Source organism: Mercenaria mercenaria, chromosome 4 (genome assembly GCF_021730395.1).
Source record: "Mercenaria mercenaria strain notata chromosome 4, MADL_Memer_1, whole genome shotgun sequence".
Lineage (NCBI taxonomy): Eukaryota > Metazoa > Mollusca > Bivalvia > Venerida > Veneridae > Mercenaria > Mercenaria mercenaria.
This window is the reverse complement of record NC_069364.1, coordinates 60,929,386-60,953,623: the sequence shown is the minus strand read 5'-3', so window position 1 is coordinate 60,953,623 and position 24,238 is coordinate 60,929,386. Positions and strand designations below refer to the sequence as shown.

The window sequence follows — 24,238 nt, the reverse complement described above, 5'->3', positions numbered from 1 at the left end:
AAAACTCCAAAGTGCCATAACTTTTTTTCTTTTCTTTCCCCTACTCTTTCCTTTCTTCTTGCATTCCCAAATCTTTGCATAATATTCGTATTGAAACTGATGTGATTTTGATTAGAGACATGTTTGGTTTATTTTTGATAATGTATAGTGTATATAATTGACAATGTGTATGAAATATGAAATTGTATGTATATGTAAGTTATGCGAAGGACAAAAACGGGGTTGCCCAGCTGGGGCCTCAAAAAAGGATCAAAAACCTGCCACATGACTTGCTCCATGTCCCACATGCGAAAACAAAATAGCATACCAATAAACCCGGCGGCGGGTAATGACGGATTTTTGTTTAGACTAAATAGAAAAAATTGCTTGACAAATTATAATTTTCAGATACAAATTCACATAATAGTATGGGAGTTAAGATTCAAACTATTTAGATAGAAGAGAGTGGGAGAGGGAGAAAAAAAAACGAAAAGGGCAACAACATTCGCAATCAAGCGCAAAATGATTCAATGCAACTCCATCTCACCTGCTGCCACATCCCTACACCCAGTCCAATCCAGAGTTCTCAGATCAGATATATAGTCAGACGATCAGGAGGCAGTGCTAGAAAATTATTTTTATATATGTTTTACTTCTAAAGACAAAGTTGTGTTCTCCTCATCAGTTAGTGAGTCAATACCATGACGTAATTTTTGAGTATTAAGTGGATGGATCTAGAGTATTGATTAATAACAAACGACTGGCATTGGCATAATGGCTACATTTAAAAAAGAAATGTTCCGCATCTTCAATACAATGTAGTGAATGTACATAAGAGCACTCAGGATAGTCGTGTAAATGGTTATAAAAGAGATCAGTGTAATGATTGTTTAACTTACTCCATCCGTTCGGTTTCTAATACGTGTTTGAATTACATTATAGAATCGTTCTCCTTTCATATAAAAAAGACGGAAGAGTTGGAGATTTGAATTTGCTCTTCAGTTTGTTCTAAAAAGTTGTGTGTTAACATTGCGTGTTGTAAGGTTGGTAAAACTTGTGGTCCAACCCTTTTGTATTATCACACTAGTATGTATTTTGATGTACTGTAGTATTATATGTCTTGCTGTACTTCTGTACTGTATATTCATGTCTTGTGTGATAATTGCAATAAAATATGATTAAACTAAACTAGTAATTCAAATCACAAACAGTACCTAGTGAAAGCCTATCTTATTGAAACTAAAGAAAGGTATTACTAATTCGCAGTCCATTACTTGAAACTGAGGCGTCTTCTATGCATTGAATCAAAATATTTTTAATCTTAACCAGTGAATTAGTAATAGGTATATACATGTACCTGTTCTTTGTGAGTGTGTGGTCGAATTAAGAACATCCGAATTTTTTTAACAAAAGCAGCCACTGAAATCTTAGTTTTGTCCCTAGTTAACATATGGATTACTGCGATATTATACTGTATGGTGTAGCTAACGGTGAGGTGTGTAAGATGCAACGTATTCAAAACATGTGCGCAAAACTTGTCCTTAACTGGAGGAAATTTGACTCTTTTAAGGGGACGCATACTTTGAAATTAGAAAAAAGTGGGTGGGGTATGATAAAATTTACCTGCAAAAAAGTACAAGGTTTTGGTACCTGAAATGGATACTGTTTCAACTGTTATAAGTACACAAAGGATTGCTCACTAAAATAAAAATGAGAAAACTGAAACCAGAAAGTTATTGTTGAATTACATAAGACTTATTGTGTACATTCAAAGTCAACAATTAAGACTTTTTGGTGCGAAAATAATAGTGCTTCACCTTGTCCAAACATTTATCAATGTCCTACAGATTCTAATTTAAAGAAAGAATGTGAAATATGGTCACTGTCTTGCTTTTCATTTCGCATATGTAAGCTAAAACACATTATTTAGTTTGTTTACAAAGTAATGCATAAGAAAAGATACGGTGGTCAAGGAATGTCACATTCCAAAACTAAAAGAGTATATTCCCCTTAATACATTAAACATTTATCGTTACAGAAGTCTAGTGGCTTACAATAAGGGCCTAGAAATGTTGCCATTATTAATTTTTAACTTGGTATTCATGAACTACAATGCACTTAAATATCAAAACACATTCAACAAACTTTTGAAAATGTATTGTCTTAAAAATCCCTAAAATAAGGTATGAAATTTGGTTGTGAGGTCCAATCAATGTGTATATGTGCAAAAGTAACATTATAATCTTGTTCACAAAAGTTACTAATACACAGCAGGCATGTCAATGATCAAAACTGGACGAATATACAATTATCCTCACTTTAATGTCATTTATAATTTATCCTTGAATCCTCCACCATACTTTTCATAACTCTGTTTGCACGAGTTGCACGAGAATGCTGTCATTCACGTAAAAAAATGGGGTCAAATAAGTTGTAAATGCAATATCATCTAAACGTAATTAATGGATTATGCAGTTCAAGATAAACTTTATCTCATAACGTAACGAACATGTATAATGTTGTAACAACAACTTTACTTACACTGATTTAAATAGCAGTCGGTTTATAAGTGACTTTATTGATTCATTTTGTGTTTTGTTATTGTTGTCAAAAAGTATAACGGAAGTGCCTCACAACTGAAGCGGAAACCAGTTTGATGCGCAAAGTAGTCTAATGTAAGTAATATTTTTTGACAAATGTCCACAGAAATTAATAATTTTCTAATATTAAAGACGAATATCTGAATAGGATTCATTATTTGATAAGAAATTATAATCATCGACATGTTTTTTTAAAAATCGTACACGTGCTGACACCTAAGTTGTCTCCCGTTGTTTATTAGAGTTACCTTTCGTCCGGCGCAGTAATACATTTGCAGTGAATTGCCGAGAAGTCGTGGGAAAATTAAAAACCATGTAAATAAACTAAAATTAACCACCTTTTCAAGATGAATTTCAAGTGATCGCCATTATGCATTTAACACGCCTGACCTGTGTAGCATCTTAGATATCTGGTCTAAGGTATTCATTGTGTAGAATGTCATGTTATGCCCTTGCAATGCAAATCCCACTCTGATTTTATTTGTTTACATTTTTATCAATGAGAAATATGGCGTCCATCCCGAGCTGAAATGACGTGGCGTTAAATTTTTACATGTTTAAGCAAACCTGGTGTATTAGAAAGAAAATCTCATCCCTTCAACATTATTTGGAACACTGTTATTGTAAAAAACCTGTTTTTTCCTTATAAAAAATCTTAATATTTTGTGTTGAATGTACTTTCACAAAGACCTCTGTTTTCCTATTACATTCATAGTACAACATCCTTATCCACAAAATACTGAATATTACAGGTGTCCATCAGTATTATATCAGTTTAGGAATATGTATTTTATTTTCCCACCATCGATTTCTTGAATATGCACCCCTTCCGCATTTCTGTATGAACTGTGAATGTAGCAATATGCGTCCCCTTAAACAAGCATTGTATGACCTACATTGGTTGCCGGTGAAAGCAATGATTGAGTTCAAGATACTTTCTTTCATGTACAGCTGTCACATTGGCAGAGCACCAATGTATTTAACAGAATTGCTTATAAAGTATACTCCTAGAAGACAAGGTTTGAGATCGTCAGAAAATTTTGAATGTCGTTATGTTGTTCAATACTACAAGTGCAAAACAATCAGTGATGGAAGTTTCTGTACTTACGGTCCAAAACTGTGGAATGAAATGCCGTTAAAACTATGCAACAGTAAATCACTTGACACATTAAAAAAGTATTAAGACACTGTATTTCAGAGACTTCGTGTCATTGTTTTAAAAACATTTGTTAACTGTTTTATATGCGATAGCAGCAGGTGATAGTTTTTAATTTTTTGTAAAAAGGTTTTACATTTGTATTTACAAGGTTTGTTTAATTACAATTAATTGTTGGTACATGCTCTATGGGTAGGGTAGTGTGTAGAATTTCCTCTTTTTTTGCAAATAGTCTGGGGGAGGGGGTGAACCTCTATATGCAGCCCATCTGGGCGTACCATGTAAGGCATTAAGCACTGGTATTCGCAATAGGGGTAGAATAACATCCGGAAGAGTGGTGCGGTCATGTCTTTTTGTTTGAACAAGCTAGGCTGTTTTATTATTGTTGTCATTAATATTGTCGTTTTTACTACTGTAATTATGTCTCCCCTAGGAGACATATTGTTTTTGCCCTGTCCGTCCGTCCGTCCGTCCGTCCGTACGTCACACTTCATTTCCGAGCAATAACTGGAGAACCATTTGACCTAGAACCTTCAAACTTCATAGGGTTGTAGGGCTGCTGGAGTAGACGACCCCTATTGTTTTTGGGGTCACTCCGTCAAAGGTCAAGGTCACAGGGGCCTGAACATTGAAAACCATTTCCGATCAATAACTAGAGAACCACTTGACCCAGAATGTTGAAACTTCATAGGATGATTGGTCATGAAAAGTAGATGTCCCCTATTGATCTTGGGGTCACTCCGTCAAAGGTCAAGGTCACAGGGGCCTGAACATTGAAAACCTTTTCCGATCAATAACTAGAGAACCACTTGACCCAGAATGTTGAAACTTCATAGGATGATTGGTCATAAAGAGTAGATGACCCCTATTGATTTTGGGGTCACTCCGTCAAAGGTCAAGGTCACAGGGGCCTGAACATTGAAAACCTTTTCCGATCAATAACTAGAGAACCACTTGACCCAGAATTCGTAGGATGATTGTTCATGAAGAGTAGATGACCTCTATTGATTTTGGGGTCACTCCATCAAAGGTCAAGGTCACAGGGGTCTGAACATTGAAAACCATTATCGATCAGTAACTAGAGAACCACTTGACCCAGAATATTGAAACTTCGTAGGATGATTGGTCATGCAGAGTAAATGACCCCTATTGATTTTGGGGTCACTCCGTCAAAGGTCAAGGTCACAGGGGCCTGAACATTGAAAACCATTTCCGGTCAGTAACTTGAGAACCACTTGACCCAGAATGATGAAACTTCATAGGATGATTGGTCATGCAGAGTAGATGACCCCTAACGATATTGGGATCACTCTGTGAAAGGTCAAGGTCACAGGGGCCTGAACATGGAAAACCATTTCCGGTCAGTAACTTGAGAACCACTTGACCCAGAATGATGAAACTTCATAGGATGATTGGTCATGCAGGGTAGATGACCCCTAACGATTTTAGGGTCACTCTGTTAAAGGTCAAGGCCACAGGGGCCTGAACATGGAAAACCATTTCCAATCAATAACTTGAGAACCTCTCGACCCAGAATGTTGAAACTTCATAGGATGATTGTTCATGCAGAGTAAATGACCCCTATTGTTTTTGGGGTCAGTCTATTAAAGGTCAAGGTCACAGTGGCCTGTTCATGTAAAATCATTTTTTGGAAATAACTTGAGAACCACTTGACCTACAATGTTGAAACTTAATAGGATGATTGGACATGCAGAGTAGATGACCCCTATTTATTTTGAGGTCATCTGATCAAAGGTCAAGGTCACAGGAGCCTGAACAGTGACTTGAGAACCACTAGGCCAAGAGTGTTGAAATTTAGCGGGATGACTGGACATGCCAAGTAGATGATCCCTATTGCAGCCAACCATCAGTGTCTCTTTGACTTTCGCTCCTGACCCCTATTGACTTCTTGCATATAGGACTTTGCATTGGGGGAGACATGCGCTTTTTTACAAAAGCATTTTCTAGTTATTATTATGTACAACGCCATTGAAAATGTATATGTATAGAAATAAGATTTTAATCAAATTATTCAGTTTCAGTGTGGTCATTTTGTTGTTGTTGTTATTTTTTTTTTGTTCCTTTTTTGTATTTTATTGAACACAGCTGATACATTATTTCGACTGGGATATCATTGCGCGTGACCGATTCATCAATAGTCACAATAAACGCCACATTAAGAACAATTAAACTTCTTTATATATTGTACAAATGTAAAGATTGAGATGCATTAGTGCTCGTGTGTTATAAATATCGTCATTCATTAAGTTACAAATTAAGGTAAGTAAACAAACTGCGCTTAAAGTTGTCCAAACAAATATAAACTATAAAGTTATAATTTGGATGTAAACAAAGTGTATACAAAATAACGCTGTATAATTTTGGTGTAGTGTTATTTTCACAATGTGGAATTTAAAGCTTAAATGAACGTACAGGAAATTTATCATTTAATATTTCTTTAAACAATTCTCTTTCGAAAAAAACAAACAAACAAACAAACAATATACTGGCTTTCTTGCTAACAAATCGAAAAACAAATATATCTGGCTTCAACTGGACTGCAATCGTGCTTCATCACTTACGGATTATAGCGCATTGCAAATACTTTCATGTATATGTGGATCATTCCTAGAACAAAGACGTTTGATGCATCGTCTGTTATTGTCCATACGTTTCACGGACAGAAGTATTTTGAACCTATATACAATCAGTTTGGATTGAAATTCTAATGGCATCTGCATTTTTCTTTGATAATATAAAAACGCTTTATTATGTGTGCATTCATGACCGCTTTATGTTGTTTTATTTTGTTTCGTTTTGTTTTTGTAAATTCAAGTAATATTTAAAATGAGTCCGCGTAGTGTTAATGAAATGTTTATAATTATTACCGGTTGTTGACATCATGTGATAAAATTACGCAGGTGTCTTTGATTTAATTAATACTTGTGTTTTGCCGAAAATTACGATGGAATGTTATCGGTTTTACAGCACTACTTATTATGTCCGAATGATAAAACACATCCTCTGATTTCATAGTCAAAGAATCAGCTGATGATTTTAACTTCTGAAATTCTGCAAGAGAAACTCGGCTTACAGCGTTGTTCGTTATGTTGTGTTGAAAGAAGGCATCTTCTTCATTGTAGAATGGTAAGGTATATTCTGCTGTCTTGTGATTATTGAATTCATTGTTGCGTTCTTTATCACGTTATTTTGATATTCCGACTTTTGCCTGGCTGTTGGAAGAAGACAAACTCGAGCAAAATGATCAATTTTGTTACATTTGTTACATCTTGCTTTTTGTGCACAACACTTCTCCTTTTCGTTACCGTGATAAAGTCCATATGTTCCACATGACATAGAAATTCTGAATGGTAATCTACTTCTGATCATTGTTGTTTTCTTTTGGGGGAATTTGAATATCTCGGTTGGTAAACTGAGAGGTTGGAAAATACCACCGTTCACCGCCACGTATAATGCCGTAAATAAGGATGGATGATACAGATATTAAGGCACTACTTATTATGTCCAAATGATAAAACAAAGTTTCAGATTATCTTCTTTATTTTTTTCAGTGGAAAATGAGAAAACGGACCCCTCTCTGTTCGCGCACAGGACACTGTGGTAAACAATGACATCCAACGCCGGTACTTTGCTTGGGGGTCGAAAAATGAACTTTTTGTCCCGAACACAGGTTTGTGCATTAAAGTATATAAACCACGGAAAGACGTAGCGATCTATGATTGCTTTTTTTATCATTACAGTTGTTTTATCAGTTGTCAGAAGTCCAAACGAAGATGGAATATAGACCGAGGGTACTTGCTCGGATGAACATCGTGCCGTGTTCAAGTTAAATACGACTTTCGTTGAATAAAGCAAATATCTAGTACCTTAGATGTGAAGCCATTGATCTTATGTGTTAATACACTTTATGTGGTTACTTTCATCATGTTTCCTTAAGGTATTGGACCCCTAATAGTAATGTTTAAAACAAATGGTATTTGCTTGGTATATTCTTAAAGTTGACCATATTTCGCAATCTGTTGCAAATTTTAAACAACTTTAACCATGCCGTTTTTTGTAAATTTGGTATAGACTATGCTATTTCCTCAAGCTCAAGTAGAGACAAATTTCAATGTGATGGCCACTATCTAAAACGTTTGTAGAGAATTCATTACGGCATTAATTTTGATAAAAGAAATATCAAACTATTGGTAAACAATTATAAAACACAAAATAAAACTGTAAATATCATTTTTTTCTAGGGTGCCTCAAGTAAACAGATTTAATGAGACAGAATTCTAACTCCAACACTGAAACATTAAGGTCGAATCCTGAGGGTCTGTTTTGAATTTTGCTCACTTCATTCAAAAATAACCTTGCGGCAGAAGTAAAACCTACCTACATTTCTTCCACAATATGTAATCTAAAGAATGAAGGCAAAACAGAGAACTTTTACCGAATGTAACTCAGTATTTTTAAAGATGTCTAACCCTACCCCCCACCCCCACCCCCCACCCCCCACCCCTGAATCAGAGGTAAATTCACTTTGAACAGCAAGAAATCGCTTTTAAAATGAATATGTTCCACTTTTGTACGATACATCCATAATAAGTCTTGAAAGAAGTAAAAACCTGCTAGAAAAAAGGCAAATATGGGGGGAAAAAGTTTGCTCCCAGTGGGACTTGAACCTACGCCCCCTGAAAATTACCGTCAAAGTAGGTTTATGGTAGGAATTGAATGCTCTTCAAAAATCAGGTACTCCATTACGGGTCCAATACCTTAAAAACGACCTACTTCCGATTTCGTTAATACACGGGATCCCTCTCGGTCTGCGCAATTTTTGCCTCACAGGATCCCTCTTGACTCTCTGCAGCCGGCACGGGAACCCTCTCGGACACATTTTCTATCGGCACCGGCGCCCTCTGAATTTAACGTAACTTCAATGTACGAATGATATGAGATTGTTATACTGTATACATTGTAATCAGTAATACCATTATAATATTGAGTACAAAAACAATGAAATAATCAGTCCATTTTAATATTTAAAGGTGATCACCGTAATTGCACTTATTAGAGTGAATACGAACGGACAAACAATATGCCTTAGTCTAGGTAACAAAGGCCATCGTTAAATCCGATGTATGCACTCGAATTGCATGCTTGTCAGTAAATGTAAAGCTAAGAGTTTTATTCTTAGTAGTCCTACATGTCAATGTCAGCTATCAATATACCAAATCAAAGAGCCTAAAGAGGCATTTCATCGGCACATCTGTACCATAACAAATATAGGAACCCCCGTCCGCCTTAGTACGCAAGTCTATATTAGTGTGCTGCTTTTTAAAATAAGAGTACAATCTCATTTTATTCTTACACTGAAGTAACGTTAAATTGAATATTAAAATAGAAAATTTGTCCCGAGAGGGTTCCTTGCCAGCTGCAGAGAGTCAAGAGGAATCCTGTGTGGCATAATTGCGCCCACCGAGAGGGAATTTGTGCATAAACGAAGTCGAAAGTAGGGCGTTAAGGAAACATGATCAAAGTAACCATAAAAAGTGTATTTACACATACTATGGGATCAATGGCTTCACATCTAAGGTTCTAGATATTTGCTATATCCAAGGAAAGTCGTATTTAAGTTTCATAAACACGGCACCATCTTCATCCGAGCAAGTACAACCGGTCTACAGTCCATCTTCGTTTGGACTTCTGTCAACTAATGAAACAAATGTATCGATAAAAAAGCAATGATAGATCGCTACGTCTTTCCGTGGTTTATAAATTTTTATGCATAAACTTGTGTTCGGGAAGAAAAAGTTGATTTTCCGACCTCCCTGGCAAATCGCGTTGGATGTCATTGTTTTCCACAAAGTGTGTCCTGTGCGCGAACAGAGAGATTTTCCACTGGGAGGTAAACGATATGCATATACACCGCGATGGTGTTCTAGTGGAAAACCAGTTTTTCTATTGAAAATTCAAATTCATTCTCCCAGAAACCTGTTGTTTTGAATATATATTCGCTCTCAACATATAATAACTGACCAATAACTGACCAATTCAAATGACCCTTATTGTGACTGTAACTAACAGTATATACCAATCAAATTCAAGAATACGTACTTATCAATCAGAAAGTCATAAGATTTAAATTATCCATACGATCACAAAGATCTTACCATAAATTTAGAAGCCTTAAAGCACATTCTGGACTGTCAAATATTAAAGTGCATAAATGTGTCAAAGTTGAGACAACAGTATAGTAGACGCAACTTGACCGCGATGGTTGACCTTAGGCTGATTATTCATATCGGTTATTTCATTATAGAAATCAAGGGTGTTTAGGGTAGCCGTGTTTATTTATATGGAATTAGTTTGTATACAGTGCAGTATCAAAGTATTGTCCGTAAGTATTGACCTGGCACTCATGAATATTCCGTATATTTCCGTAGATTAATTTTCGGTGTCCGAACATAAATAGCGATAAAACTAAACATTACATATATCGTTCTTAATTGATATACTATCACATGTGCAGGTAGCTGTGGCAAAGCGTTTACCTGCCAATATCACGATTGTTGGTTCGAGTCCTACGTCTGACCATATCTTTTTATATGCAGACTTACTACTCATTTGATCAAACGTATCGTGATATTTATAGTTCATTTGTTTAGGGAAATCATATTTACCCATTGTAAAAAGTGGAATAAAATTGTTTTAAAAGTATCTTAGATAAGAAGACAAATTATTTGTCACCAGCGTTCCAAAAAATAAATACTACAAGAGAAAACAATTAAAATTCACGAAATATGATACATAAAATAATGTAAACGATAAAATTACAATACATTAAATTGAAAGAAAAAAAACTGTTCGTTAAATGATTTCGAACCCGTGGTTAGGTGCATGGAAGTCAGACACCTTACCTCTACGCCACCGTTTCATCTATTAACTTTACATGTTACTTTAGTAATGTAGATACTTTCAGGATACTGATATTGCGTAAATTAACGAAAACGCCCGAAAATACTGGCGAAGATTAATGAGTGCCAGGTCAATACTTACGGACAATATATATACTTTCATTTGATCAATTAAAACTTTCTAATACACTAATTTATATTTACACAAAATTATATTTCCTTTTTCTCGTGCAGCTCGTGTTTTACGTACACTCCTTTTCAATAATAAGTTGTGCCTTATTATGTATTATAATGCAAAGGTCAACCATCGGGGTCAAGTTGCGTCCACTATAAAGTCTTGACATCTGTCATGAAAACATAAAGAATTGAAAGAATTGCAACTTATACATAATTAGATATTTTACAATTTTTTTGTAGATTTGGTCATTTTCAACTAACAAAAGTTATCAAATGTCTGTATTAAATCTTCATCATATACATCTTTATTCAGATTATTATTTTACTAAAGAATTATACTGATTTTCAGCTGCACAACACTTGACATGTATTATTTGCTTGGACTTTTATATATGTTCATACTACCATGGTACCATACCGCAACAGAACCTGCAGTTATATGTAAGTTATGTCTTTTTTATATTCCCAATATCCAGTAGATACGTATACACATAAAACGGAAATCTTTAAAATCGAAGTTTGATTAATTTGGTAATCAAAGCTAGCAGTTCTACTAGCAAAAAAAAAAACAATCCCAAAATATGAAGAGTATATATTTTGTTAGCGGTTAAACAGAGCAAATCTGCCGTTCAGAAACTCTCCCCAATTTGGACGCAACATAACACTGTTCATCCATACTATTTCTATTACTTGTTGCATTCTAATACTTTTCTTAGAATAATTTCATCATATTACAGATTCAGGAAACAGTGTCTGCAATCAAACAGTCGTCCTAGGATCAAGTCTGTTTTCAGCTCTAGTAGATTTCTCACTGGCATCCAGATCGCCTGAGACAAACTCAACTTTCTCGTGCAATTTTAGGGTAGAGACAGTTACAAGTTCGCTGATTGCCATCAAATTTTTATCGCCTTTGTACAGCCCACAAGTATTCGACCATTATGGATGCAGAACAAAAATGATCATAACGTCAGATGAGTTAAACATTAAACAATGTAATTCCATTCCACAAACTGAATTATCAAGCCACGAGTATGTCGATGTACGATATGAAATTCAAGGAAACAGACCTGCACACAAAACCAATTACCGTTTTAAGATGTTATTATTCACCTATAGTTTTCTTAACCGTGCTGGCACTTGTCAAGTCAATGAAACGTATTGTATCGGAACGAGGAGATGCATTTACGAACCACTAAAATGTTCAAGAATATATGATTATTGTAATAACAATATGAAAAACTGTCCGTACCAAAGTTCGAGAAGGCGACCGGCATCTTTCAGTGGAGTATACATATTTATATCGTGTTTAATTTTTCTTCTTGGAGTGACAATCTACATGTGTTTCTGCCGTGGAATACACTTCTTTGAATGCATATGCCATTGCTGTTCAGCACTAGAGACAACAGGAAGCCAACGTGTTAGACAGAACGAGCAAGAGAACGATTTGACAAGAACCGGAAATGGAAATGGGGAAGGCGGTAATGTGATAGTTACAACTGAAAACGATGTGACCGATAACGAAAATGAAAATGAAAACGAAACCGAAAATGCGTCTGAAAATGAAAACGAAACCGAAAATGCTTCTGAAAATGACTCTATTAATAGCGGTATTTTTGGTCTGCCACCAAGTTACTCGTACATTGAAAGAAATGCTCCAGAACCAAACTTAAGTGACAGTGAGACTTACATTTGCAGTGCATCGGAGCAGGCTGGCCCTGGTATTTCCAAATGTTCAGCAGAATTGCCCCCATCTTACTCAACAGTTCTTGGCCACGAAGAAGAATACAACGTACATATAATCTAGGAATATTGTAAAGAGCATTATAACTGCTAGATTTAGTTGGATGAGATTTTTTTTTATTTATAAAGCGTTTTTCAGGAACACTCTAAGATATACCGGTACATTTCCAAACGAAAGAGAAGAATATATAAAATATATATATGATCTTCAGGATTGTATTCAGTATTTCCAGGACACTAACTTCTACTTAAAATAAAATACAGTGGCCATGTATTTATTTCAGTGTCGGTTTTGTTGGAATCACTGTTTGTATGTTTTGGTATGCATTAAACTGTAGACTACATTCATTTCATGGTTGCAATTGAAAAATATCCAAATATTTTATCTTTACATATTCAATTCAAATGTATTGTATGAAATCCTCATAAGATATTTATAACTTTACTGAATATGTAAATCAAGTTTGCATACATAATAAAAAGTCATGCAATAACAGTAACTGTTGATTGTTAACAACCGGCCGGGTATTTTAGTGGTAGTAGGCTATATCGGATAATTGTCCATGTGTTTATATCTGGAATTTGGTGACAACTTGAAAGATTTGATACAAATCAGTGAGACTATGGAGACTATGTCCATAGCACGACATATGTTTTATATATTTTGTCGTGTTTTATTATCTAATTTAGATCTACTAAAACTTTGATCCCCGCCCGCTTAGCTCAGTAAGTAGAGCATTAGTCTACGGATCGCAGGGTCTTGAGTTCGATCCCCAGGCGGGTTGTATGTTCTACATGATGATTTGATAAACGACATTGTGTCTGAAATCATTCGTCATCCACCCCTGATTCATGTGGGGAAGTTGGCAGTTACTTGTGGATAACAAGTTTGTACTGGTACAGAATCAAGTAACACTGGTTAGGTTAACTGCCCGCTGTTACATGACTGAAATACTGTTGAAAAACGGCGTTAAACCCATCACAAACAAACAAAAAACTTTGATCAGCATCCAATGTCCCATTTTTTGTATGGAATTGTTCGGTAACATTAAACTGGCCTCTCGTTCCTAATGTATTTCATTGACGTCTTAGATAAAACATGGAAGTTATTAAAGCTGAAGAGTCAAGCCATATCTTAAATTCCTAGTTTGTGAGCGGTAGCCACGTAACGTAAATTGATTGAAAAAAATACTTACTGGCCACATTCCGTTTATGAATGTACTTTGTCTTATTTTCCTGATACGAAAGAAATGTTTTTGTTGTATTTTTAACAAACAGATAGAGATAACGTCTCTGCAAAAATTCCTGAAAATATTAACCATTCGGAGAATTACTTGCAGTAGAAATGAGCCACCCTTAAATTAAAATATAAATGCAATATGTTAAGCTAATTTAGTTGTTTCATTTCTAGCGTTTGCAATGAATACATTCGAAGTAAAAGACCACTAAGGTCTTAAATCTATTTCAAAGGAGCCGCGCCATGAGAAAACCAACATAGTGCTTTGCGGACCGCGAGCATGGATGCATTGGATCATGACCTGCCAGCTGCCGTCGCAGTCTGGTCAGGATCCAGCTTGCTAGTTCGTTTCGTACAGACACATGAATCTGGGGAAATCCATTTTAATTAGCGAACAGGGCGATATTCCACAGCGGGCCTGGTAACCAGACTCGCGCTGGATTTAGTCCCCAGTGAGGTCCTGGAGTCCAAGAGTTGGTCGCAAACCACTCACTATGTTGGTTTTCCCATGGCGCGGTCACTAATTAATTCATTTTGTGTCCATTCACACAGATGCCAACGGTCCAGACAACCGAAATCCTTGTTTCGACGAGAAATTCGACACTCTCAATAAATTGATCACTAATAAAAACAAAGAGATGACTGTACGACAGCACGCTCGACTTTTCTCAGTGCTTGACTCTGAAATAGAGCTTTTCCAGTAAAAGGGGCATAAATATGTCAAAATTCTAATCGGAATTATGGGAATTGTTTCTTATGGTGTAGCCTTTGATAATAAATAATTACTTTAAGTTTTAAGTCAATAGCTTTGATAGTAACAACATCAAGAGATATTGGACGTTATATAAACTTTAACCAAAAAATTCAAAGTTGAAAAGGGGCATAACTCTGTCAAAATTCAATCAAAGTTATAGGAATTGTTACTCCTGGAGTAGACTTTAATAGTAAATAACTATTTTAAGTTTCAAGTCAAAAACTTTGATAGTAACAGAAATATTTGACTTCATCAAAAACTTTAACCAAACTTGAAATTCTAGGTTAAAAAGGGGTATAAATCTGTCAAAATTCAATCAGAATTATTGGGATTTGTTCTCTTACTCAAAACTGTGATAGTAAATAACTATTTCAAATTTCAAATTAAAAGCTTTCATAGTAACAGAGATATTCGACTTTATCAAAAAAAATTAACCAAAAAGATCTTAAGTTAAAAATTTTAATCAGATTGTTTCTCTTAGTTCAGACTGTGGTAGTAAATAACTATCATAAGTTTCAGTCAATACTCTGATAGTGACAGGGATATTGACTTTATCAAAAACTTTAAAAGGCCCATGCAGATCTTCAATAATTTGCGGGTATAAAACTTCTGTAAAAATTCACTTAGATCACATGTCAATTCATGAATTCTCTTCTATGATAGTGACGAATATTTCAAAAATTCAGTGCACCAAAACCTCAAAATGAGACTAGATTGCTGTATGTGAATGATACCATATTCGCACATTCGAATGAAGACAATGCCACCAAAATGCCAAGCATTTGTATACTACTATGTTAAGTTATTTCATCACAAATGACATTAAATTCAAGGGAAAATGCTCCACAGGACAAACAAACTAAGAACTGTTTGAATCCGCCAGTATGCGATTTATTGCCTTATTAACATGAGATTGGATACTTGCTTTGTATTGAGCATACCCGCTTACCAATAATTCTGATTTACTCAGATTTCTACGGTTGTATGTATAGGACACGCATTTTTAGGATTAAATCATCTCGTGTGCACAGCATCTTATCTCGAGCGCACGACATCTTATCTATACACTTTTGATCAGTAAAAACTTACGACTGCCACCGTTTTTGCTTTTCTTTCATTTATACTTTAACCTGTCACGAGTTGGAAGGGTAGTAATTTATTAAAATAAACAAACTGATAAAAATGGCAGCAAAAATTCAGCGAAAGCTCAAAGGACAAAATAAAGATTTATTGTAGGCTTCGCAAATATTAAAGAATTTGCCCTGCCGTTTGGAACCACTTAATTAATGCATGCAATTTTATAACTTTCCTGACAACGTGCGAATCTGTTACTATCAGTAGAACTGCTATTTGTTGCTATTCTAACATACAGTAATCATCATTAATTACGTTCGTTTAATTTTGAAGATAGGATGACTAATTATGTGCACTGCTCTCCCAAATGATCTTGTGCGAAGTTTAAATAACATGTGAATAGGCGGGACCCTAATTATCTAGTTGTCGGTAAGTTTATACACACAAAGACAGATAGATAGATGTCGTGGGCTCGAGATAATTAAGATGTCGTGCGCACGAGATAAAATGTCGTACGCTCAAGATAAAATGTCGTAGGCCCAAGATAAGATGTCGTGCGCACGAGGTAAGATGTCGTGCGCACAAGGTAAGATGTCGAGCGCTTGAGATAAGATGTCGTGCGCACGAGATAAGATGTCATGCGCAACAGAAATTTTATTTTTTAAACAAGAGCTGTCACTAATGGTGACAAATGCCCCCGCAGCACCTTGACCTTTGACCTGGTGACCTTGACCTTTGACCCAATCCCAAAGTCAGTAGAGGTGGTGTACTCAATAAGTACTATCAGCATGTAAAGTTTAAAGGTCCTGGATGAAGTGGTTCGCGAGTAAAGTGCCTTCATGCAAAAAGTTAACGTTGGCCCCTGTGACCTTGACCTTTGACCTGGTGACCCCAAAGTCAGTAGGGTTGGTGTACTCAATAAGTACTATCAGCATGTGAAGTTTGAAGGTCCTGGGTGCAGTGGTTCACGAGTTAAGTGCCTTCATGCAAAAGGTAACCTTGCCCCTGTGACCTTGACCTTTGACCTGGTGACCCCGAAGTCAGTAGGGGTGGTGTACTCTATAAGTATTAACAGCATGTGAAGTTTGAAGGTCCTGGGTGCAGTGGTTCGCGAGTAAAGTGCCTTCATGCAAAATGTTAACGTTGGCCCCTGTGACCTTGACCTTTGACCCGGTGATCCCAAAGTCAGTAGGGTTGGTGTACTAAATAAGTACTATCAGCATGTGAAGTTTGAAGGGTTCGAGAGTAAAGTGCCTTCATGCTAAACGTTAACGTTGGCCCCTGTGACATTGACCTTTGACTTGATAACCCCACAGTCAGTAGGGGTAGTGTACTCAATAAGTACTATCAGCATTTGAAGTTTGAAGGTCCTGGGCGCAGTGGTTCGCGAGTAAAAGGCCTTCATGCAAAAAGTTGACATTGGTCCCTGTGACCTTGACCTTTGTCCTGGTGACCCCAAAGTCAGTAGGGTTGGAGTACTCAATAAGTACTATCAGCATGTGAAGTTTGAAGGTCCTGGGTAAAGTGCCTTCATGCAAAAAGTTAACGTTGTGACGAACGAACGAACTAACTAACTAACTAACGGACGGACAGTTGAAAACTAATATGCCTCCCTTCGGGGGCATAAAAATAAATGCATGTCCTAAGCATACTAAGGTATTAAATCTTTAAAAAATAAATGTATGTCCTAAACATACCACCGTAGACTCTTGTTAGAACTAAATAAAAAAACGACACTTGTACTTTATTGTGCAATATGGCAATAATTGATATGTGCTTCTAAATGATGTTGGCAGCCTAGCAGCGTGAACTTGGCAGCCTAGCAGCGTGAACTTAGCAGCCTGGCAACCTCTATTTTTGGCGCAACGCCGCCGAACGGCCGGCGTTCGGGCCATCACGTGACATCGAGTGATCACATGATGGCCCGAACGCCGGCCTTTCAGCCTTTCGGCGGCGTTGCGCCGAAAGGTGTTTATACATTAACCTATTAATTATTTATGATGCATTTTAAGGTGAATTTATGTATTATTTAATTTATTTAGGTAAGTATTGGAGAATTATTTTGAAAAACGCTTCATAACATATTTATCTTTATTTTTTACCGAATTGCGCAAAAGATATCATGAATGTGATATAAAAATTACGGGTTCTAAAATGTATGTGTTCTAATTTGAAGATCATTCAAATGATTTTAATGTTGAATATTGAAATTTGATCTTTGACCGTCTTTGAATACATATGAAATCAATTTAAAAAGTCAACCCTTTTATTGAAAGTTACGTGCTTCTATTATTGATGATACTGTTATTTACTTGTTCTATTACTATATGTATCATACATTAAATATTAAATTGTTTGTCTTTGATCTTTCTATACAGATGTATACATGTACTTTAAAGGTCTTTATTCCATATAATAGAAATACTTATTAATTTAAAAAAAAGATGTGTCTATGTGACGAATACAGTCTTGTGACTCTAGTCATGGAATGATAATTTATACTTAAAGAACGATGTACCTTTTTTCATTTAAATATCTCTTTATAAGATTAATATGAGTTAATCACATATGATAATACATTGTGCTATTCCTGCAGTCATTGAAATGAAAGATATTCGATCATATTCTTTCAATTCGATCATATTCTTTCAATGATAATCTATTTTCACAGTATAATATCAAATTGTTCAAGAAATTTTCCAATCCATATAACATCAGTTTAGCTCAAGCTCCATATTTTCATGCACTCTTTGACTATTTTTATCCTATTTTAAACAATTCTGAGGTTGAAAACTTTCATCTAAGATTGAAATTTTCTTAGTTGCTATCCTTGAAAACCTTAAACATAAATGGGCTAAGAATCTTAAAAATATCTTAGAAAAAAAAGTCACGAAATCTTAAGGACGCTTGTCTTGAAATTTAAGATAAAGACTCGTTTTCTAAGATATTTTGTCCCTATTATTTTTTTTCTATCTTAGAAAAGATCTTAAAAATATCTGTCTCAGACATATATATCCTTTACAAAAACACGGGCAGAGTAGATAATCTCATATGCATTTCATCAAGAATAAAATAACAGTAAATTGATCATATTTACTTCGGTTGTAAATCCGTGCTTTCTACAGACCAAATTATCAGAATTTTCTAAACTAAATTTTGCACCACTTTTAAATTTTCAACAGATTGGCAATTACCACCAAAAAATAAAACAAAAAAATAAAAAACAAAACAAAAATCACTTTCCCAACACTTAACACCACCCCTTTTGATTAATATACCTGGTTATTAAATGTCAGGAAAAAGAGACCCCACAAGACTGGTGATGATCAGGAAACAGGATGTTTATTAATGCCAATTAAATGTTACGTAATATCTTGATCAGAGGGTGCCGTATCCGGCTGAGCGTGCAATATCCGATCTCTAAGCTATTTTGCATAAAACACAAGTAAATCCAGGTAAAAAGTCCACTTTCACAATAGAATAAAAAAGCATGCTTAAAAACGAATAAAACATAATTTAGCGGATGAATGATTTATAAAATTCATTTATTATTTAAAAAAGATATGATTTATAGGTGGTACATGGAAACTTATTTACAAGTAATAGATTCAATTTTATTAGGAGATTGATATTATCAGATACAATGCAGAAAACACCGGCCAACAGTACCGGCAATGGGACCCGAGCGTAAAACAACGACCAACAGTACCGGCAATGGGACCCGAGCGTAAAACAATAACCAACACTACCGGCGATCGGACCTAAGAGGGATAACTCGAGGAAGAAAATGTCGGCAATGCCCCCCCCCCCCCGTGTCAACCATTTTATTCCAGTCCCCCCCCCCCCCACCCCCCGTGTCAACCATTTTATTCCAGTTTTTTTGGCTTTCGATCAGTAATCTTAATATAAAATTAAATAGTTTGTCAAACGGAAGAATAAGCCTCTGAAAATAAGCTATTTATGCGAAATAAAACGTTTTAACCTTTAAAACTTTGCAGATTTTCACTTCTATCCTATTTCCATAAAAATGTAACTTTATTTCAAAATGATAAAAATTAATATCAGAATCATACAATATGAAACTTACGTTTACATGTATTTCACAATATTATTTAACTCATTAGCGTTCTTTACCAATATGATACGTGTTTTGTTTTCATTTAGAACTAACGTTTGTAAACTTATGATTATAGAGAAGGAAACGTTTAAAATGTATGCCTACCTGTTTTCTTTCAGTTCAATTTTCCCCCAATTAAATGAAATCTTTTATTTACCGGTAAGTACAGTTACAATTATCATCATATTTCGGCCAATTAATGCGTAATAAAGGTTTCATAGACTTTCAATAATCCATATTACCTCAAATTTATATAAAAATAACGAACATAGTATAAATTAAAAAACAGCTTAATTTATCTAATAAATGTTAAAATTCAATCTTAATGAGGCTGCGTTTGAAATATTCTATGTTCTATATTACATAATATTGTGAACTAGATCTACGTTTAAACCTCAATTTTATGTTGTATTTATAATATATAATATCATGCTGTTAATAATATCAGGTTTTAACATTTTGATTGAAAAAAGAAGCAACATTTTATGGAAATATGATGAAAGTAAAAATTTGCAATATTTTTAACACGGTCTTTAAACATTCTATTACTGATAAATAATCATTGTAAGTAATTTACTCTTTCGTTTGACTCACAATTTATTTCTTATATTAAAATGCATTATTACAGATCAAAGGCTAAAAAACCTGCCATAAAATGGTTGACACGGTGGCATTGCCGACACTTTTTCCCTCAAGTTATCACCCATAGGTCAGATTGCCAGTAGTGCTTAGTGCAGAAAGATGAGAAACTTTATGCCTCACTTAAAGTTTAAGTTTTAGATTTGAGTTGAGACCTTACTTAAGGTTCTCTTTAGATTTGAGTTTAGACCTAATTTTAGATTTGAGTTTATACATTAAATTTAAGTTTAGGTGAGGATTTGAGTTTATACCTAACTTTAGTGCTTAGTACAGAAGGCTGAATTGACACCTAATTTAAATTTAGCTTAAGATTTGAGTTTAGACCTAAATTTAGTGCTCAGGGCAGAAAGATGAAGAATAACCGCACGCGAGTACGTACGTACATAAAACGGTCACGCTCATTCCCACCAGCCATTAACCCCTGCTGCGGCACCCCGAAGCGTTTATACCTAACTTCAGTGCTTAGTGCAGAAAGATGAGAAACTTTATACCTCACTTAAAGTTTAAGTTTTACATTTCAGTTGAGACCTTACATAAGGTTTATTTTTAGATTTGAGTTTAGACCTAATTTTAGATTTGAGTTTAGACCTTAAATTTAAGTTTCGGTGAGGATTTCAGTTTATACCTAACTTTAGTGCTTAGTGCAGAAAGATGAGAAACTTTATACCTCACTTAGAGTTTAAGTTTTACATTTCAGTTGAGACCTTACTTAAGGTTTACTTTTAGATTTGAGTTTAGACCTAATTTTAGATTTGAGTTTAGACCTTAAATTTAAGTTTAGGTGAGGATTTGAGTTTATACCTAACTTTAGTGCTTAGTGCAGAAGGCTGAGTTGACACCTAATTTTAGTTTAGCTTAAGATTTGAGTTTAGACCTAAATTTAGTGCTCAGGGCAGAAAGATGAAGAGCTACCTAACGCGAGTACGTACGTACGTAAGACGGTCGCGCGCGTTCCCACCAGCCATTAACCCCTGCTGCGGCCAACCGAAGCGTTTATACCTAACATTAGTGCTTAGTGCAGAAAGATGAGAAACTTTATACCTCACTTAAAGTTTAAGTTTTACATTTCAGTTGAGACCTTACTTAAGGTTTACTTTTAGATTTGAGTTTAGACCTGATTTTAGATTTGAGTTTAGACCTTAAATTTAAGTTTAGGTGAGGATTTGAGTTTATACCTAACTTTAGTGCTTAGTGCAGAAGGCTGAGTTGACACCTAATTTTAGTTTAGCTTAAGATTTGAGTTTAGACCTAAATTTAGTGCTCAGGGCAGAAAGATGAAGAACTACCGGACGCGAGTGCGTACGCACGTAAGACGGTCGCGCGCGTTCCCACCAGCCATTAACCCCTGCTGCGGCCAACCGAAGTGTTTATACCTAACTTTAGTGCTTAGTACAGAAAGATGAGAAACTTTATACCTCACTTAAAGTTTAAGTTTTACATTTCAGTTGAGACCTTACTTAAGGTTTACTTTTAGATTTGAGTTTAGACCTGATTTTAGATTTGAGTTTAGACCTTAAATTTAAGTTTAGGTGAGGATTTGAGTTTATACCTAACTTTAGTGCTTAGTGCAGAAGGCTGAGTTGACACCTAATTTTAGTTTAGCTTAAGATTTGAGTTTAGACCTAAATTTAGTGCTCAGGGCAGAAAGATGAAGAACTACCGGACGCGAGTGCGTACGCACGTAAGACGGTCGCGCGCGTTCCCACCAGCCATTAACCCCTGCTGCGGCCAACCGAAGCGTTTATACCTAACTTTAGTGCTTAGTGCAGAAAGATGAGAAACTTTATACCTCACTTAAAGTTTAAGTTTTACATTTCAGTTGAGACCTTACTTAAGGTTTACTTTTAGATTTGAGTTTAGACCTGATTTTAGATTTGAGTTTAGACCTTAAATTTAAGTTTAGGTGAGGATTTGAGTTTATACCTAACTTTAGTGCTTAGTGCAGAAGGCTGAGTTGACACCTAATTTTTAGTTTAGCTTAAGATTTGAGTTTAGACCTAAATTTAGTGCTCAGGGCAGAAAGATGAAGAACTACCGGACGCGAGTGCGTACGCACGTAAGACGGTCGCGCGCGTTCCCACCAGCCATTAACCCCTGCTGCGGCCAACCGAAGCGTTTATACCTAACTTTAGTGCTTAGTGCAGAAAGATGAGAAACTTTATACCTCACTTAAAGTTTAAGTTTTACATTTCAGTTGAGACCTTACTTAAGATTTACTTTTAGATTTGAGTTTAGACCTTAAATTTAAGTTTAGGTGAGGATTTGAGTTTATACCTAACTTTAGTGCTTAGTGCAGAAGGCTGAGTTGACACCTAATTTTAGTTTAGCTTAAGATTTGAGTTTAGACCTAAATTTAGTGCTCAGGGCAGAAAGATGAAGAACTACCGGACGCGAGTGTGTACGCATGTAAGACGGTCGCGCGCGTTCGCACCAGCCATTAACCCCTGCTGCGGCCAACCGAAGCGTTTATACCTAACTTTAGTGCTTAGTGCAGAAAGATGAGAAACTTTATACCTCACTTAAAGTTTAAGTTTTACATTTCAGTTGAGACCTTACTTAAGGTTTACTTTTAGATTTGAGTTTAGACCTGATTTTAGATTTGAGTTTAGACCTTAAATTTAAGTTTAGGTGAGGATTTGAGTTTATACCTAACTTTAGTGCTTAGTGCAGAAGGCTGAGTTGACACCTAATTTTAGTTTAGCTTAAGATTTGAGTTTAGACCTAAATTTAGTGCTCAGGGCAGAAAGATGAAGAACTACCGGACGCGAGTGCGTACGCACGTAAGACGGTCGCGCGCGTTCCCACCAGCCATTAACCCCTGCTGCGGCCAACCGAAGCGTTTATACCTAACTTTAGTGCTTAGTGCAGAAAGATGAGAAACTATACCTCACTATAAAGTTTAAGTTTTACATTTCAGTTGAGACCTTACTTAAGGTTTACTTTAGATTTGAGTTTAGACCTGATTTAGATTTGAGTTTAGACTTAAATTTAAGTTTAGGTGAGGATTTGAGTTTATACTAACTTTAGTGCTTAGTGCAGAAGGCTGAGTTGACACCTAATTTAGTTTAGCTTAAGATTGATTTAGACCTAAATTTAGTGCTCAGGGCAGAAAGATGAAGAACTACCGACGCGAGTGCGTACGCACGTAAGACGGTCGCGCGCGTTCCCACCAGCCATTAACCCCTGCTGCGGCAACCGAAGCGTTTAATACCTAACTTTAGTGCTTAGTGCAGAAAGATGAGAAACTTTATACCTCACTTAAAGTTTAAGTTTTACATTTCAGTTGAGACCTTACTTAAGGTTTACTTTTAGATTTGAGTTTAGACCTGATTTTAGATTTGAGTTTAGACCTTAAATTTAAGTTTAGGTGAGGATTTGAGTTTATACCTAACTTTAGTGCTTAGTGCAGAAGGCTGAGTTGACACCTAATTTTAGTTTAGCTTAAGATTTGAGTTTAGACCTAAATTTAGTGCTCAGGGCAGAAAGATGAAGAACTACCGGACGCGAGTGCGTACGCACGTAAGACGGTCGCGGGCGTTCCCACCAGCCATTAACCCCTGCTGCGGCCAACCGAAGCGTTTATACCTAACTTTAGTGCTTAGTGCAGAAAGATGAGAAACTTTATACCTCACTTAAAGTTTAAGTTTTACATTTCAGTTGAGACCTTACTTAAGATTTACTTTTAGATTTGAGTTTAGACCTTAAATTTAAGTTTAGGTGAGGATTTGAGTTTATACCTAACTTTAGTGCTTAGTGCAGAAGGCTGAGTTGACACCTAATTTTAGTTTAGCTTAAGATTTGAGTTTAGACCTAAATTTAGTGCTCAGGGCAGAAAGATGAAGAAC

At 35.7% G+C, this 24,238-nt stretch overlaps 2 protein-coding genes across 4 annotated transcripts in view; one reads left to right on the top strand and one right to left on the bottom strand.

Annotated features, from left to right (window-relative positions):
• LOC123553419 (uncharacterized) overlaps nt 1–24,238 on the bottom strand; it is a 38,122-nt gene that overhangs the window by 3,932 nt on the left and 9,952 nt on the right. The window lies entirely within an intron of this gene.
• LOC123553420 (uncharacterized) lies at nt 6,617–13,062 on the top strand. The gene is made up of 3 exons (XM_045343136.2): nt 6,617–6,882; nt 11,182–11,273; nt 11,570–13,062. Exons 2-3 carry the CDS (start codon nt 11,198–11,200, stop codon nt 12,634–12,636), a joined length of 1,143 nt encoding a protein of 380 aa, XP_045199071.2. The 5' UTR covers nt 6,617–6,882; nt 11,182–11,197; the 3' UTR covers nt 12,637–13,062.

What these genes read in the sequence shown, in the direction of transcription:
- LOC123553420 (XM_045343136.2), top strand. Translation starts at nt 11,198, where the DNA reads ATGTATTATTTGCTTGGACTTTTATATATGTTCATACTACCATGGTAC. An exon ending in AACAGAACCTGCAGTTATAT is followed by an intron (nt 11,274 to 11,569) that starts GTAAGTTATGTC and finishes ATCATATTACAG; the next exon opens with ATTCAGGAAACAGTGTCTGC.